Source organism: Amblyomma mixtum, chromosome 5 (assembly GCF_055824585.1).
Source record: "Amblyomma mixtum isolate Tamu chromosome 5, ASM5582458v1, whole genome shotgun sequence".
Classification (NCBI taxonomy): domain Eukaryota; kingdom Metazoa; phylum Arthropoda; class Arachnida; order Ixodida; family Ixodidae; genus Amblyomma; species Amblyomma mixtum.
Genome location: NC_143016.1, coordinates 34,262,896 through 34,280,616, shown reverse-complemented (window position 1 = coordinate 34,280,616; position 17,721 = coordinate 34,262,896). Strand labels below are relative to the sequence as shown.

At 41.1% G+C, this 17,721-nt stretch overlaps 2 protein-coding genes across 3 annotated transcripts in view; both read left to right on the top strand.

The window, feature by feature from the left end:
• The window catches only part of LOC149341714 (integrin alpha-9-like), a 61,598-nt gene extending 46,788 nt beyond the window's left edge, over nucleotides 1-14,810 (top strand). The window contains exons 17-28 of one of the 2 annotated variants that reach the window (XM_089543877.1): nucleotides 1,371-1,514; nucleotides 2,473-2,552; nucleotides 3,194-3,401; nucleotides 3,684-3,838; nucleotides 3,976-4,045; nucleotides 5,298-5,405; nucleotides 5,635-5,805; nucleotides 7,416-7,538; nucleotides 8,490-8,591; nucleotides 10,399-10,521; nucleotides 11,443-11,637; nucleotides 13,174-14,810. In XM_089543877.1, the coding sequence (XP_089400003.1) occupies nucleotides 1,371-1,514; nucleotides 2,473-2,552; nucleotides 3,194-3,401; nucleotides 3,684-3,838; nucleotides 3,976-4,045; nucleotides 5,298-5,405; nucleotides 5,635-5,805; nucleotides 7,416-7,538; nucleotides 8,490-8,591; nucleotides 10,399-10,521; nucleotides 11,443-11,625 (1,467 nt within the window). In that variant the 3' untranslated portion in view covers nucleotides 11,626-11,637; nucleotides 13,174-14,810. Of the gene's footprint in view, nucleotides 1-1,370; nucleotides 1,515-2,472; nucleotides 2,553-3,193; nucleotides 3,402-3,683; nucleotides 3,839-3,975; nucleotides 4,046-5,297; nucleotides 5,406-5,634; nucleotides 5,806-7,415; nucleotides 7,539-8,489; nucleotides 8,592-10,398; nucleotides 10,522-11,442 lie in introns of both variants that reach the window. The other variant, XM_089543876.1, reaches the window with a different exon arrangement.
• LOC149341713 (uncharacterized) lies at nucleotides 14,214-17,371 on the top strand. The gene is made up of 2 exons (XM_089546694.1): nucleotides 14,214-14,285; nucleotides 16,718-17,371. Exons 1-2 carry the CDS (start codon nucleotides 14,214-14,216, stop codon nucleotides 17,369-17,371), a joined length of 726 nt encoding a protein of 241 aa, XP_089402820.1.
• The last annotated feature ends 350 nt before the right edge of the window (nucleotides 17,372-17,721 follow it).

Sequence of the window (17,721 nt, the reverse complement as noted above, 5' to 3'; positions counted from 1 at the left end):
ATAGGCTGCCGGAATAAATAATCCATGCGGCACTGCTCGCGTCCTAAGTAAAACAAAACGCACTTTTCAGCGTGGTTTTCATACACAAGGGTATGGTCAATAACTTTTATCTTAAACCCACACAGATAACCTGCATAGTGGCCCATAATGCTACGCTAAGTGACCACTACTGGTGTTCACGCCAGCGAAACTGACTTCATTTAGTGTAAAGCCCAACCGCAACAAGTTTTCTACAATCCTTAATATGGCAAATCAAAAACGGAAACCTGTCGTGACCAAGCATATGGTTCCTATCGGTTTTTGTATTCCTCGCAGAACATTTTCATTGGATGTTCATCCCATAGAGTGAAAGAAGTCTCGACATTTGACAGGTGGTGCTTTATAGTATTGCATAGTTGTTTTGACTTTCATAAAAGGGCTGTTGCTAGCATTCACTTTCATCATCGGCAGCCCGCAGGCCAAAAGAAAGGGTTGTGGTTATTACCACATGTAGGGAAGAATTTCTACTTTTTGATAACCAAAGCAGGTGGTAGGTTCATTATACGAGTGCCTTCATCACGTGAGTAAATACATTAACAGTAATACTGCCATCTACATGGAAGAGTGACAGTAACAGGTTAGCGTCCTGTAGTGTTCTTTTCGTTGGCTTGCTTGTACCTTTCAAGATAAATAGGTACCACTATCCCAGCTAGCTATTATAAAGTAACTGTATCACAGATTATCATAGGCAGCCTTTAAAAAATTCTTAGGATCTGGTTTAAATCATAAATATATCCCTAACTCTCCATGATATATGTTGGGTATATGCATATGGTGAATGCAGTGTATGACTGCCATGAATGTGTAAGGGCAAGCGTCATGTGCTGTTCTTATGCTGTTGCATGCGACAATAGCAAAATAAAAAGAATAGAGAAATAACGATAAAAAGAAAGACAAATTGCAACTTCCAGGAACATAGCTGAGTCTAGTTGGAGAATCGTTCGGAACTAACCATATTCCAAGTGGCTCCATTGGCTTTTTGCAAGTTCTGATGGGTCTTTTTTGACCGAGACAAAAAGTTCCGACTATGTAAAGCACTTTTGATGCAAGAGATAATATAATAGGCACGGGTTCAATACCGGTGTTCGTTCACTCTTTAAATATTCCTGATCACAGAAATGTCGCAAAATAAATTTCATTTCCTTACTCATAGAAACATCTTATCTTTTTATGTGTAAGAGTGTATTTTTTGGTTCGCCTAAATGATTTGTTTCATTTTGAATTAGTTGCTAATCACATTTGCCAACTTTATGGCCATTCATTCTAGGTTTCTTCTACCTTCTCTTGTGACAGTACTTAGTGTTTTCCATTTTAATCTCTTCTTTGAGCAGGGAAATGCTACAGACCTACTGACTCCATTTGAGTTTCGTCTGTCGTTTGACCTGGTGAAACCCAAACCGAGAACTAGGCGTGACAGCTTCTGTAAAGAATGCCCTGTCTTGGATCCAAGCACAGTTACAGTGGTGACAAATCGAGTAAGTTGGCTTGAATATTTGTCCTCAGTCAGTTGCTGACATAGTCGTGCACTGTGTAAGGCACAGAATCTACACCTAGAAAAGAAAAAAGAAACAGCCATTATCACACCATTTTGTTTTTTAGGTTTGTACTTATGGATATTTTATTTTGATTGTGTATGGCTATTGCCAGACTACGCTATAGCAGAGCTGTTGTTTTAATATATGTGGCAACATTACAAAGTATACTTAGATGTAGGGAATAGCTCTTGAAAATAAACGAGCAGTATATTATGTCAACTGTGTATTGTACCTTATTATGCGAGATAGGAATTCTCATGTACCATGCTTGTTTGCTTTAGGAATGAAAAAGGAAATGCAGTAAGCTGCTTTGTACGGGTTAACTAGATCAGAACTTTCTCAAGGTAACGTTTCTGCTACCATGAATGAAAGAAAAACAAAAGTCCCGAATGTGTCTGTAGGTTAATTTACTTTGTGAAGTCATGAAAGTTTATCCCTCTCAGTGGAAGTGGTAAAAAAAATTTTGAAATTCTGTGAAAACATTATTTGCATTGTACATAAATTGATCAGTTTTAACAGCTCCGAAAATTTTTGAATTTTAGTATTCATGAATTTTATCACTGCCAAATGCTCTTATAGTTCTTGTCCTTGTGATTGCAGTGGCTGCTTTGTTCTTACGATAGAGTATTCGAAGCTAGTCTCTCAAGATAATAAAATTTTGCTTTAATTGAATTGTCCCAAGAACCTGTCACCACTTTACCGTCTGTTGGTCCAATGGGATTTAACTGGAACTAGTTAGCTTCTAACAAGGACTAGTGTGATTTCCTTCTGGAACAAATTGAAACCATTTGAACTTCTGGTTAATGATTTTCACTCAGAACACTTTTCTTTTGTCTGCATGTTTGTCTAAATTATTTGAAAAATGGTGTAGTTAATTGTATACTTGTTCTTGTTTTAGACTGCTTTTCAAGTGGCATGTGGTCCTGACAACGTGTGTATTGCTGACTTGGAGCTCAAGGCCTACATTGAAGGACATGAGTAAGCTTCTTAAACTAATCTTAAATCTTTGTTATGACATTTTGTTGCATAATGAGCATATAATCATTATTATGCTCCTGTGTCATAAATTTTTAGGTGCATCATTTTAGAGGCAATAGCAATTATAACTCAGAAATGCATGCTTGAAATACCAGGAATTATTTAAACCCTCTACATTTATTAGTTATGCTTGTAGCTAATTAGTTTTGCAAAAATTCTGATTTTTAACTGCAGATACAACAAGCAGCCTTTACAGAATGGCCATACTGTGGTCACATTATTAGAAAGTGTTATGTCTAAATTTTACAGTTACTCATTAGATATGGGGCTGATTTTTTGTCTAGGCTGTTTCGCTGGCCCAGGATATTATCTGGCGCCAAAAAATTTACTTCCTTTGTAAAATTTGCTCATGTTCTTATGTCTCCTCAGCCATTTTTATCTGGACTTTTTGGCAGGTCATGTTGCAAAGTGCTTATGGATGAATTTTCAGTGTCCAGTTTTTGTTTGTTTGTTCATGGTGTGGTGCCAGATGCCTAAGGAACCTTAATGTTATCTTTCTAGAATGGATATGTGCATATATACACTGGAAAATTTTGATTTTTGCATGAACTGCATTTTCAAATAATTTATTTCCTCAACAGGAACAACTCGCCACTAGTGGTAGGACGAGACACTTATGTGTCAATACACATCAATGTCAAGAACCGGGATGACGAGCCTGCTTACCTTGCTCGGGTTGAAATAAATCTTCCTGAAAATGTGGACATTATAAATGTTGCCAACTGCGAGGCCAAGACCAACTCAACCCTCATGTGTGATATTGGCAATCCTTTGAACAGCAAGATGGAGGTAAGTGTGAGCTCTGTGGACTACTTTTTGATTGATTTAGTTTGGAACATGCTGCTAGTCTAACATTTGAAGCCATTGCAAGATAAGCAGCATGTAATGCAGTGTAATGCTAAGTATAGGTAAGATGTAATGCAGGTTTCAACAAAGACCTCAGTCAAAAGTATATAAAGCTACTGACCGTGCCCTTCTGGCACCTCATAGTTCTATTGTGAGTATTAGCGATGTCCACTCTGTATGTACAAATTTGTGTTCGTGTTTAAGGTCTTGCCTTTCTATTTCCAGACATCGCTAACAGTGAAGCTAAGCTTGGCCAAGATCAAGAAGAAACTCGAAATCGAAGTAATTGCAAAGACAGACAGTGTGGATTCTGACCTGAGCAACAATCGTGTTCTTATTGCCCTGCCACTCATCTACCGTGGTGACATAGCACTTCAAGGGTTAGTTTCCATTCTTTTTTCTACCTGAAGTGTAGTGATTAGTTGCATGTGATTGGTTGTGTTGAAAATTCTTATTTCTGTCTTCATGATATGCTGTGTTTCCTCATGGTGTGTTCTGGTTTTGTATTGCTGTGCAGGTCAGCCTCTGTTAGCCAGCTGATTTACAATGAGTCAACAGACATTGTCCCCTTAGTCCACACTTTCACGGTGAGCAAACAAAAGCAAACTTTCTAGTAACACAAAAATTCTACAGACTGAGTGCAGTACTGCACGATTGTCTTGTATTTTTTCAGTTGCAATTTTCAAATCGCTCTCATTGGCATTGCTGCCCACGCTGCAAGCACAGACAACCCATTCGGCAAGCTGTAACAACAGTTGATGAATGGGTTTAAGCAGAGAATGTCAGAAAAGTGTTGTTTTGATCATTACAAATGACAAGTGTTCATTGATTTTTGACTATTCAGTTGGTGGAAACAAGCTTCTCCGACTTTCAGAATACAAGTATCTAGGGCTACACATAACTTATTAATCTGTGTTGGGACGTTCATATTACCCACAATGCTAATTCGTTGCTTATTTTTGTTTGTTAACTAGGTATGTTACTATCTTAATGTTTGCTGATGTAGTATATCCCAACTTGCCATGGCCCTTACCTTGGTGCTAGTGGTATTGTAAGTAAAATGAAATTAAAAAATTTGCTGTGGCTTATCTCAGCTAGGCCAGGATATACATAGCAAAAGGTACGTTAGGCATCGAGCATAACATTCTCAGCGCCTAACAACCATGGCAACCAGTTGCCATGGTTGCTCTGGTTGCCATGGTTACGGTGAATGCACAGTACTGGCCTGTGAAGACCGCCCGAAATGCGCTGTGACTAGCCTAGTGTAGCTTTCGCTACAAAAATAACACCTCTATAACCAGATGCTAGCCAAGCTGTTATGAGCACCTCTACAGAGATGGGAGGCGGTGGACTGCAGTCACTGCAGATGGTTGTGGTCTTCCCACCCTCTCCACTTCCTCTCCCGCCACATCCCCCAAATTAGGCTTAATTTTCTGAAATTCCACCCTTCCCCTGCTCCAGCTAATGCTAATCGTTCACGCTATGAACTCATGACTGTCCTGCGAATACTGTTCAAAGGTCTGCAACATACTTCTATTGATGGCATACATGCCATTATTTTCTTATAGAGCCTGCTTACTCACTGAAGACTTGCATACAATAATGCAGGCCTTTTGACGTGATATGATTACCTAAGGTCCCCTTTATTGCTTTTATCTTCAGTATTTTGGGACATCTTGCACGTAGTGGATATATTAAAAGAAGGCGAACAGAAAAGACTGCACTTTATCTTAGCTGTATGCAGCGTATTGCTTTCTTTCATCATTGGTAACAAATGCTAGCTCCAGAATTTTAATATCAAGTTACTGTTAACAATGTGCATGTGCCTCTCTGTCGCAGATGGTGAAGTACTATGACAGCCCAATTGACAAGGTTGCCGTTACAATATCTGTGCCGGTCAAGATTGTGGGAAAGGAGGCCGCGTTTATGACCCTTCAGAGTGTAATGGTGAGTTCCACTTTTTGAGGAATACGTGTCTTTATTCCTTTCTAGTTGTTTTCATGTAGTGCGTAGTTCAGGCTATTGCAGGTTGCTAATGGAGCTTGTTGTGCAGGCGGTTAGCGTGTCACAAAAAGTTGCTTGGAAAAAGTGAAACTGCAGTTTAAGATGAATATCTTGTATTGGGGAACTGATGCTGAGCTCGAGTACCTGTTTTAAGTACCATGCTTTTGTGCAGGCTGACGATGGAACTCGAACCAAGGTCGGTGGCAGTTGCAACACTTCTGTTGCTAGCCTCCGCAAACGTTCTACCTCAGCGCCACCTACTGAGAGGCACACCAGGGAAGCCAGCCCACTTGCAATTCTGGACAGCCACTTTCCAGTAGCTCAGGTCAAGACGCTGACATTGGTGAGCATGGGTTATAATGGGCTCTGTCGTCGGCCACTGTCATCATTGTTGGGGCTTAGCAACATGCCTCATACAGTATTGAATTTGCATGCTATCTTTGTACTTGCTTTGTGCATATTTATTGCCTGTGATGTGCTGCCGAAAAATAAAAATTCGGGGCCATTCTATAAGTTTTGTTAGGTTATCACAGTTTTAACAGTACCAAGAGTATCATGTACAGCTTTCCTACTCTCTTGCCAGCATTTTTTTTAGCTTATTTTACTTTATTTCATTATATAATTATATAAATATATATTTTATTATAAACAGGCTAATTTCAGGAAGATCAGCTGATGATGAAACATGAAAATAGCTAGATCTGACCTTCAATATCTGTGTATATGTAATTGTTTATTGAACAAGGATGAGTGAATTGTGTGAACATGGCTGACAATAAGTGTGCAGATAATATATGAAGGGAGCCAACAGCCACAGAAACCTGGGAAAGCATAGGGGAATTTTTTTCGTTTTAATTATAGTATTGATCAATGCGAAATTAAGTGTAACAATCTTAGACGAAAAAACAACCGCATGCTGCCAGTAGGATACAAACCTACAACTTCCGAATTTTGCTTACGGTGCACCCTGTTAAGTCAGGCAGATATTTAATTTAAGTATAGCTTTAAAGTGTGATATTTGATGTGGCACTGGAAACAGCAAAAAAGTAACGCATTGTGTTTTCAGTAGCCTTGTGCAGTAATGCTTTCAGGCGATTTGTCTTTCTGCAGTGGCATTTTCTGATCTTGTTGTTATGAGTGCTACATATGGCTATTGCTTTTTCCAGCTGGAAGTCTCAAGTGTTAATAGAATTTTTAGCTCAACTTGACCAGTAGTGATTGCAGTCACTGCCAAACCGGATCATCCAAAGTACTCACTCAAAAGTTTTTAATACAACAGAGGTCCTTGAAAAACATGTTCTTATTTGTCCTTTGTCATGTTTTATTCTTGTTGCATGGAATGCGAGTGAATTGTTTGCATAACTGTGCAACATTCGATCTCATTTTCACATTCGACTTTGAAGCTTTGAATTTGCACGAATGGTTTATGAGAATAGACTAGCTGTCAGTGTTTGCCGTCAACCTTGAAGCACGTCTAATAATCGATGAAAGCGGGCAGAGTTTTTCGTATATATTTTAATAGATATGCAGTGTTATCCTTTAATAGATATGCAGTGTTAAGAGGCTTAGGAAGCACCAGCTATTCCTCATTGCTCTGCGTAAATAAAAAATTACAAACACTAGCATGACCACTATCAACCTTGCCTAATCCCCATGTACAGCGAGTACAAGTCAGCTGCACTAACACAATGACTGCAAAGATCACCACCAAGTCTCTCTCTTTCTCATATTCTCGTCATTTTTATGAATTAGTGTTCCATTTTTAGATACTGAAAATATAATGGTCTTGACTTTTCAGGCTAATTCATTATAAGCTAGCACTGACGCTGCGTATCTGCCAATTTTTCTTAGCCATCAAATATGGTCACGTTTAAGTCTTACATGTGAAGCACTGTGCATTAATCAAAACAAAATGAAGGCATAATGTTCTTCACTGGTCTTATATTTCTGCAGGACTGTTCGGGTGCTGAATGCATAAGCTTCACATGCCAGATGGGTCCATTCGCTCAGAGGAACAAGGTGGCCAAGATTGAACTGAGCATGATTGTCAACGTGAGCCGAATTATGGAGCAGGTGGTGAGTAAAGCAAGCTACAGTGGAACCTCGATTATACGTCTCCCGGTCATGCGACGACCCGCATTTTACGACGAATTTGTGCGGTCCCGGCAAAACCCCCATAGAGACAATGCATTAAAAACCTCGGTTATACGACGCAAATTTTAGAAGGTCCCCGCTTCATATGACGTCTGGCTCGTACCATCCGTCAAAAAAGGTCGTCAGCAAACGCAGGCCGGGATGTACCGTATTTTCGCGATTCTAAGCGATTCTAAGGAGGGGGGGGGGGCATCGCGATCGTGAAAAAAAAGGGGGTGCTTAGAATCGAGTAAATACGGTAAGCACACTTTAGCCAGTCGATAACCGGTGCGTCTTAATCTTTCCACCTATCAAGAAAACCGCGGGAGCCGCTGCCCCGCTGCTCACGGCAGCCTCAACGGCCATCTTATCTTGTTTGTTGAGACTAGCCCTCTGCTGGCAAAAATGTACTGCATTTGTGTTCTGAAAAAAAAAAAAAAAAAGACGACAATGAAGTTCAGACTTTAAAAAATATCACGGTTGATTTTCGATTATACGACACCCGGATTATACGACGGTTTCGCGCAGTCCCCTGAACGTCGTATAATCGAGGTTCCACTGTACCTCTTTGAAGTATCCTGACTGCTTAATGTCACTGAAGTTTGCGTCTCTCTCTCTCAAGACAAAGAAGACATGCGATGCGAACCCATGTCTGAATAACTATCCAAGCTGATACTTTAACCTCTAATAAATCATTGTTATTGAAAAACAAGGAAGTTACCTCAGCCTTTGTGCGACACATCATCTGTCATCACAGCTTTGTGGTGCCTGAGTGAAGTTGTGACATTTAGTAGTTTCACACATTTGCCCCTGATTTATTTTCAGTTTCATCAATATTTATTTCTTTATTTTGTGTTACTTGCTGATTTTTTTGTCTGTGCTGCCATTTTACAGGGAACTCCAGACACAGTGGATATTATTTCTGAGGGCTCTCTGTCCATCTTGGATGATACTGAGTTCACACATTATGTCAAGCAGCAGCCCAAAGAAGCGATGGTATGTTGAAGGCTCATGTTAGCCGTATTGTAATAATTATTTAAGTGTTTTCATTCAACAGTGCCTTATGCTGAGTCAACAGTCATTAGATGATCCTACTGTTTCATCTAGATGAAGAATTTCCTGCTGCTAAACACTCCAAATCAGTGGTAGCAGTGCACAGATTGGTCTCTATAGTTACTGCACTACCACAAAGCTTCAAGAATGCAGCTAAAACTTCTGAAGAGTCATGAAAAGTTGAACCAGGAGCTTAAAAGTTATGTCATTCGACAGATCTTGTTGAGCAGTTGCCAGATCAACAAGCAAAACTGACAGTGTTATACAGTCTTACTGAGGATGATGCTACTTGGGGCTACTAATCTCAGTGGCTATGCTGTTTGGGAAATGAAAATGCTGGCTATGTCAAGTTTTTGTGTAAACACTTATTACGGGCCGCCGCGGTGGCTCAGTGGCTATGGTGCTCGGCTGCTGTCCCAAAAGACGCGTGTTCGATCCCGGCCGCGGAGGCTAGAATTTCTTTGGAGGAGAAATTCTAGAGGCTCGTGTGCTGTGCGATGTCAGTGCACGTTAAAGAACCCCAGGTGGTTGAAATTTCCGGAGCCCTCCACTACGGCGTCTCTCATAGCCTTAGTCGCTTTGGGACGTTAAACCCCACAAAACCAAACCAACCAAACTTTTTACGGAGCTGTCATGCTGATGTGCCATTCTGAAGAGAACTTGTTACACTCTGCATTGATGTTGCTGAGAGGCCACCTGCTAGCCCTATGCGGCTTGTTGATCCAATGGCGAAAAATTTGAGAAAAAATCCCCAGAGAAGCAACCTAGGCAACTGATGGACAACCTAGGTCACGTGAGCTTGAGGCATCATCACAACCTGCCCGTCGGATAGTGCGCAAACTGCCCTCCAGGGCAGGTTGCAGCTAAATTAATTGTTGTTCGTGAGAGGTTGCTCGGGAAGAGCAAATTGGGTTGCACAAGCCCCACCAGTGGCAGTACCTGCCATCACTGGGCAGTGGCGTATATCGCTTAACTGCCGCACCACTGCACCAGGAGTACGAGGACTCCCAGGGTCTATGAATATAAAGTAGCGAATGACCAGTTCCACATATATGGACATTAACCCTTTAAATCTATCGTATTTCACCCGTAAGGTGGAGCTTAAAGGTGCACTGGAAAGGAATCTGAACTCGTCTTTTTGCCGCAGGAACTCGATCTACACGTTCCTAGCATTCTTAAAAACTGCGACTTATTGCCCTGTGTGGCCGATTTCCCTAATTAAATCGAATTAACGCCTGGCTCCCGCCTTTTTTTTTAAATTCTGCCTCGTACGGTGGGCGGAGTCGACCAACGCGGGGAGTGCCTTTCAGCCAGCTCCGTGGAGGCTTTACTTTCGCTTCATTTTGTTTTTTAGGTTTCTGTGAATAAATAGTTTCATTTGCAGATAATATAACCGCAAAATAAGCCCGCAGAAATAAAAATACGCGCGGATTATTTGCTTCTACGGACTACTACGTATTACTCCACCGATGGCAGAGCGGCAAACCGCCACAGGACTGGGTGAAAGGCACTACCTGCGTTGGTCGACTCCGCCCACCGTACGAGGCAGAATTAAAAAAAAAAAAGGCGGGAGCCGGGCATTAATTTGATTTAATTACGGAAATCAGCCACACAGGGCAATAAATCGAAGTTTCTATGAATGCTCGGAACGTGTAGATTGAGTTCCCGCGGCAAAAAGACGAGTTCAGATTCCTCTTCAGTGCACCTTTAAGTGTCCTCTCCAATTTTTTTTCTGTTGTGTTCTCTGCAGATTGTGACCTCGTTGGTCAAAGAAGGTCCACCTGCACCATATTCTTTACCCTGGTGGGTCTACCTTCTCATTGTGCTGGGCGGCCTCCTAGTGCTTGTAGCCATCATTGCCGTACTTTACAAGGTAAGTACATATTGCGCATATCTCTCTAGTCAACAGAAAAAAATATGTAGTATTACTCGATATGCAGGCATAGTAGCTGCGGCTTGGGACTCATGATTTTCTAGGTTCGCTCTTGGTGGCAGCAGCTTAATTTTGATAGATGTGAGATGCAAAAATACACATGTGATTAACTTTTTTAGTGTAATAAAGATTACTCCGTGCGATTGAATTTATCTTTGACCCCTCCACCACTGGTTACCTCACAGCCAATAGTATTGCCTTGTCGTGTAAAAATTCATTAATCAGCAGCCAGATTACATTCATAATGTCGCAGTTCCTTATGTAGAGCAAGTGTGTCGGTTCTCCTGAACTGAAGTGTCATTTTAGTCTACTCCTAAAATGAAAATATATCTAAACATAGCCTGGTCAAGCAAGCACGAGAAGGCTATTACCTGTGTGTGCCCTTTGCATTCTTTTTGACGGGCTGAATAGTTGTATTATATTTGTAACGTTCCTAGTGCTGGTGCAGTTTGCAGTGACATGGTTCTAGGTGGCTGCCGCAGGAACCATCTGCTACTCTAGGGCTTTTTTTTCTTGATTAATGTCTGTGCGCAGAGCTTGTACTCCCAATGATCTGAGTCCAGTCTCCTATTGTGCTCAGGTGGACAGGTGGACATAAATAGGGATTTTTTCCTCGGCACAAGTCCTGCTAAATGCGAGAAATTGTATCAAATATGTTGGGCTACAGCTCTACTATATTGTAAGCGGGCAAGTGGAATCAACACTGCCATGAAAACATGGCATTGTGGCCGGCAAACTTGGCACTTTGACATGTTTGGGCATAAAATATGCTACAAACAGGTTGTGTACTCCTGCTGCCGGAATGCTACTTTTGGAGCTTGAGATATGTGTCCTTGCAAATCAGTCCTCTTGTTCCTGCAGTGTGGCTTCTTCAGGAGAAAGGAAAAGGAGGACCTGGAGCGTTCCAAGCGAGAATCCCTCGCAGCCAGCAGTGCAGCGAATTCACCAACGACAGAGGCCCTGCCAAGCATCCCATCAGATGATCCTGAAGTTCGAACGAGCCTGCTCAATGCAGACAGCAACGCCCAAGACGAGCCCCACTAGCAGACTGCAATCGTAAGCATGCTCAAGCATGGGATCTGCGCTAGTCACATTGTCGTCATGTTCTCTGGAACACCTTGCCATTGTCTGGGACATCTGTGGTGTCTGCCTCTGGGTACAGTCTGCAATGCACAATGTAAGCAGATCGTGCTTTTGGCGTACACTGCTGTAGACATGCTGAAAGGCCACTTGGAGATTGAGCCATCCGAGAAAAAGCAATAGAGGAACTCTTTCTTGACATTCCAACTTGTTGATCTACGAGCTTTCATCTGCGAAGGTTTTTGTAAGGATTTTTTTTTTTGAAACAGAGAAGTGGTTGGTAATGAAGAATCAAATGCGCAGTAGTGAAAATATAGCACAATCGTTAACGTTTAAGTCAGAATACTGGTCTAATTGTGGATGTGTTGCTGTTGTCTTGATTTAGGCAGTTTCATTTGTGGAAAGCTGTAGTAGGCAGCATTTTTTATTTTTACTTGTTGAGAACAGTTTTTGAAGCCACAGTTCAGCTTTTACTGAATCTTAAAGTACTGCGGTGAAAAAGCATTGATTTGCAATGGTGTTGTCCTGTGCATTTTGGTATTTCTTGGCGTGTCCTATGCCAGATTTCTTGTAAAATTGATTACTGATTTTATTAGGTTTACAAGTGCACACGGGACTTCAAGCTTCATAACATGCAATGACCATGGACGCATGCATTTAAATGTCTCCTCTGGAATAAGTCAGAAAAATGTTTGAGCTGCCTTCCTGCATCCTGCAGATATGCTGCTGCCAATCTTGGTCACCATATTTTAATTATTATAGATGCTAATGTTGAAAAATATGTCAGTTGTCATGCAGTGACAATGTAACCAGCTACTTTATAGTTTAAGTGTTTTAGCATTCTGTAGTATTCAAATGGGGTCACAGCTATGCAACGAGATGTGGTTGTTAGCAAGTTACATTCTTTAATTTTTGCTCATCTGTGACTATGAAGTGCTTCTGTGAGAAACCTAGAAATCTTCTAGTTCACCTGAAAGAATTATTTTGTTTATACGTTGCTTTTTAATGTTCTGTGTGTCAGTTTTTTTTTTTAGTGCTGCAGGCTGAACTACCTAACTCTGTGCATGTGCACATGTGTGTACTATGTGCCAAGTGTGGCTGCCAAGTCTAGCTTAGAAGGCCTGTGTTCTAAGACATCAAAGGCCCATTAGGCAGGATGCAAAACCTGTGGTGCTTTGAACACTTGTGCCTTGAATAATCCAGCAATTTACGTTCAAGGCATGGACTTTCTTGAAGTATCGGGTCTAGCACTGCCAATAGTGACATAAAATCACTCTCGCATGAGACGTGACTGCACCTGAGGAGTGGAACGAGGTTGTGTATGGTTGTATCGGCATCCTTGGTGATGTGATGATCTCCTGTGATCTCTACATACATAGATGATGCCATGGTCGTGCCTTATCGAAAGACTCTTTAGAGTGATTGTGCTCAAAGGTGTTGGCTGCATTTTGAACTTGGGCAGAAATTTTTGTACTGTTCTTCTTTGAGACCTGTGGTGTTGGTTCCTTGTAGGACTGAAGAGGTTTCAGCATGGCTGATTGTCACCAAGGTTCCATTGTCATCTCTTTTACCTTCACATGTGGAAGACATTTTACGCTTACCAAAACACATCCTTTGAGCTATGGTGGGATGTATTTATTTAAAATGAAGGACTATACTGCTAAAAAGCACTTCGCTGTGAAATACAGTAGCTGTGTTTGTACATTTTTACCAGAATGTAAGGCACTATCTGCGTTCGGAGCTGCTGTATGCTTGTATCATGTGTGGTCTTGGAGGTGTTGAGTTCCTTGAGAAGTGCACTGTGCTTGGTATCCTGTAATTTTCATTCATTTGAGTAGCTCTTTTGTTGGCTGCTGTCTTTCTACATTGAAATCGATATTGTGTTCAAGTAAGAAGTGTTGATAGTTTTAAAGAAAAGCTAGCTTAATTGGAAACATAAATTACACCCTTGTGCAGTTCCATGCTGTTAGCTTTCGAGAAACATATTCGGTATAAAATAAATGTAAAACTATGTCCAGGGTGGCAAAAAAAAAAGGCTGTCTTAAATGTGGATTAGTAGCATTGCTTCTGTTTTACAGTATAGGAATATGACACCAGCTGTAAGATAGCCTTTTGCAGGCTTTTGCTGCATGACTGTCACTCCTGTAGCTTTCTTACAGCATGTTCATCATCAAAACTGCCATGCTAATGTTGTAAAACCTTCTGTCTGGAGTTGGAAAAACCATATACTACAGATGGGTGCCATGCAATGGTGATATTTGGCCAAGAGTCTATTGCCAAAGAATGGATCAGTGATATTTATAAACCAGCCCAAGCACTTTGATGTCTATGGTCCACTGAAATCTGACAGCCATACCAAATTTATAATGAAAGCAGAAAATTTCACCTCATATTCTCCTCTTTTTCTGAGTGTCATTGCTCTTTGCTGGTGCTGCGCACTCTGTGTCTGCGCTAATAATTCAGCATAGATTTGTCTTTGAGTAATTGTGGTTTAGCAGAATGTTTTATGTGGAAATAAGTTTTGTGTGTGATGTTAACAAGAGTTTGAAGAGATGATGAAGCAGATGCTTGAGTTTTATGCTACATTTTATGTCTTCAGGGATCAAGCAACATACATGGGAAGTGTAAGTTAGTATTATTGTCATGTTATAGTGTGACTGATATTTGTGTGGGTATCGTGGCTTATATTTTATGATTGTTGTTCCTTGTGAATCTGGGTGAGGCTTAATTGGATCAGTAGTTTCTTTTAGCATGACTTAAATGCACATGTAGATATATATATTATGGTGTACTGTGAGGCTACAACTTAATGACTTAATAATATTCATGCATCATATATGTGGGGACAAAGTGTACAGGGTGATCATTTGTTATTTATGACTGGTCAAACGATTGTGACAATTCCTGTGCTCATTTCTCATCACTTGTAGATCATATCTCCATTACTGCCAGGCCATTTTGCTTCGTAATTGAGCGTTGTGGTGAATCTTGCTTTTTTTACTTCCATCATCATGCTTATAGGTTTCATATAGGAAATATTAATGAGAGGACGTTACTGTTAGATATTTCTGCAATGCTGTTTTATTCACTTGTTCACACTATGTAGAATGACTACAGAGCCAAATTAAAAAAAAAGTACTGTTTTCCGAGGGAGTTTATTAATGCTTGGTGGTATGTCTTGTGGAGTACCTTGCGGAACGGCGGTGCTATTATCGCTGAAAAATAGTGTTTTCCTTCGTTTATTTGAATGTTAAGATTTCGCCACTGTCATTCACCCTAATTTTTCACTAACGTTAAAAGTGCTAACTACTGAAAGTGCAAAACATTGTCATAATGCCCCCAGGCACAACATGCAAGCAATGCTTGTTATAAAATGAATCAGCATTGCAAACTAACAATGCTGTCATGTCTGCCATGTCCAATGAACATCAATTTATGGATCATGGCATATAATTTATGAGCATGAGATGAATATCTTTAAATGGCTGTTTTCTATATCTGAGCTAAGCCAATACATGTATCTATTCAGCATATCTTGAGATTGCATTGCCATGGTCTGCTTGAAACTTGCACAACATGTGCATCTTGCACTGCTGTTTTTGGATAACTGGGAAAAAAACTTTGATTGAGGAGGTTTTGAGTACATGCATTTCAGCTGCATCTACATTGTGATAACGGCGTTTGTTCTGCAACTTGAAATGTAAGATACGAATACATACTTTGAAACGTAGCAATTATTACTCACAGCAGTTATTACTCACTCAATTTAATGAAGTTCCTGATTTAACGAAATAATTCGCGGCTCCCCTCAACTTCGTTAAATCGAGTTTTAACTGTATTGGTTTTCTGATGTTCACTTCCATCGCACATGAGCGAGAGGCGTGCTTGCATTTTGCTCTTACTGCGTGTGCTGCTCACGTGCTCATTGCGACAGAGTATAGCTCTGACCGAGTGTTTTATGCAGATTACCTTTTCCAAGCACAAGAAGCTCATTCTGAAGAAGCAAAATTTTCGCAGAGTCACCGACCTAGACATCAACATTTTCAAGCAACTTCTAATATCCGAAAGACCTGTGAATGTCAGTGAGACGGACTACTTGTGCTACCCATGCTTTCGTTATTTCTGCAATGAAATAGTATATTTATGGAAAGCACAGTTTTGTGACGACATAAAGTAAGAAATCGGTGTCATCAACCGGAGCATTGTGACCACTGACGTGTCCCCATTGAAACCGCTAGGCGCAGTGAGAAGACAGGAGAGGCCTGCTTGCATCAAAAGGAAACAAAGTGAGGTGCAGCAGGCGGTAACCGAAAACATTCGCTGCAAGATACGCCGGGCCTACAGCCAAGGTGATGCATCGGAAAGTTCTGCCGAAGAAAGGTGCTGCTTATGCGTGCAGTGGACTGAAAGCTTTAGGCAAGCCTATGCAGCATCTACGACATCCCAGGAACAGTGTCAACTTCTCGCTCTCCTGCCATCAACACTGGCAAAAAAGAGATTAAGAAGCTTATTCCCAAAGCATCGATATATCTGATCAACAAGTCAAGAAATTGCAAGAAAATCGCGCTGTGTGGTACAGACCAGATCCTTTCATTAGGCATAAGGTTAGCCCTGAGTGCATATCTGTGGCGCATAAGTACTACACGAAGGATGAGTTGGAATGTTCTATACGAAGTCCTAACAAAAAAGATGTCCTCTCTGTTATGATAGGTGGAGAAAAAACATTTGTAACCAAGCGTTTCATGACAAGATGAATTAGAGAGGCATCCCGCATAAACAAAGATGATCATCCTGATTCTGGCATTGGCCTATCAAAATTTTACGTCTTGAGACCTTGACGGGTAAAATGTTATCCCCAGCATGATGTGTGCACGTGTGTCATTTGCACCAACAATAAACTTTCTCTTGCCGCACGTGTGTCATTTGCACCAACAATAAACTTTGTCTCGCCGCACTTTAGAATGGCACTGGCCACAGAGTCAATGCTGATGACACTCGCCCAGCATTCATCTGCACTCCGTCGTCAACGCAGTGCCTTGTAGACTAATGCAATCAGTGTCTAAAAGGCAGGTCTCTGACATTGGAGGAACTTCATATCCCAGAAGATGAAGAAATATTTTTAGCGACGTGGGAGTCGGGCCACTTTGTGAAAAAGCCTTTGGATGCTGACACTTTTCTTAATCGTCTTCGGGTGTTAGTGGCAAGATGGATCGTGCACAAGCACATTAGGAAAACTCAAGGTAAAGCAATCTGTGAGGAAAACCAATCCACACAGCGTGGGAGCATTGTATTCCACTTCGATTGTGCTGAAAACTGGATTGTCGTGCTTCCTGATGAGGCTCAGGCATACCACTGGCAAAAGAAACAAATGTCGGTATTTACACGTGTGGTCACAACAAGAAAATATACAAACAGTTTCGCGACTGTTAGTGACTATTTGAGCCACAACTCCGTTCATGCCTGTTTGGGTGTAAAGAAATTGAGAGAATGGGTGGACGACAACCGGCCGGTGTACTCCAAGATGACATATGTCAGTGATGGAGCCGCCAGTCATTTCAAAAATAGATACCAGCTTTTTGAGTTTGCAAAGAGTGATTGTCCCAACAGCCAATGGATATCCTCAGCAACCGCACATGGGAAGAACACTTCGGACAGTCTCGGAGGACGTGAAAACAAACTCTCAAAGCTTCTAGTAAAACGAGCGTCTTAGGTGCGTGAGCATATGCACAGTAGCCCTGCTCCTATGGCCGCTGTGGAGCCCAAATCGTCTCGATCTCGCTTTGCCTTAGCCAGTGAAAAAATTTGATTATGCTGAATTCTGAAATATGCATGAAACAACTTATCTTTAAAGTGAACTCATAATGAAGATTTGGGTTTTGGAAGCCATAAGTGACGTTTCTTACACGTGAAAGCAGAGTTAAAGCTTTAACTGTGCTAGCTATGCTTTCTACAAAACTCGTTATGAAAATCGTGTTCTTTCTATCAGCCAGTCTTCAAACGTTACAGTGGATGGAAGTGTAACCTGTGATCCCTTTCAGCTATCAACGAAACTCTGCATTG

What these genes read in the sequence shown, in the direction of transcription:
- LOC149341713 (XM_089546694.1), top strand. Translation starts at nt 14,214, where the DNA reads ATGATGAAGCAGATGCTTGAGTTTTATGCTACATTTTATGTCTTCAGG. An exon ending in AAGCAACATACATGGGAAGT is followed by an intron (nt 14,286 to 16,717) that starts GTAAGTTAGTAT and finishes TAATGCAATCAG; the next exon opens with TGTCTAAAAGGCAGGTCTCT.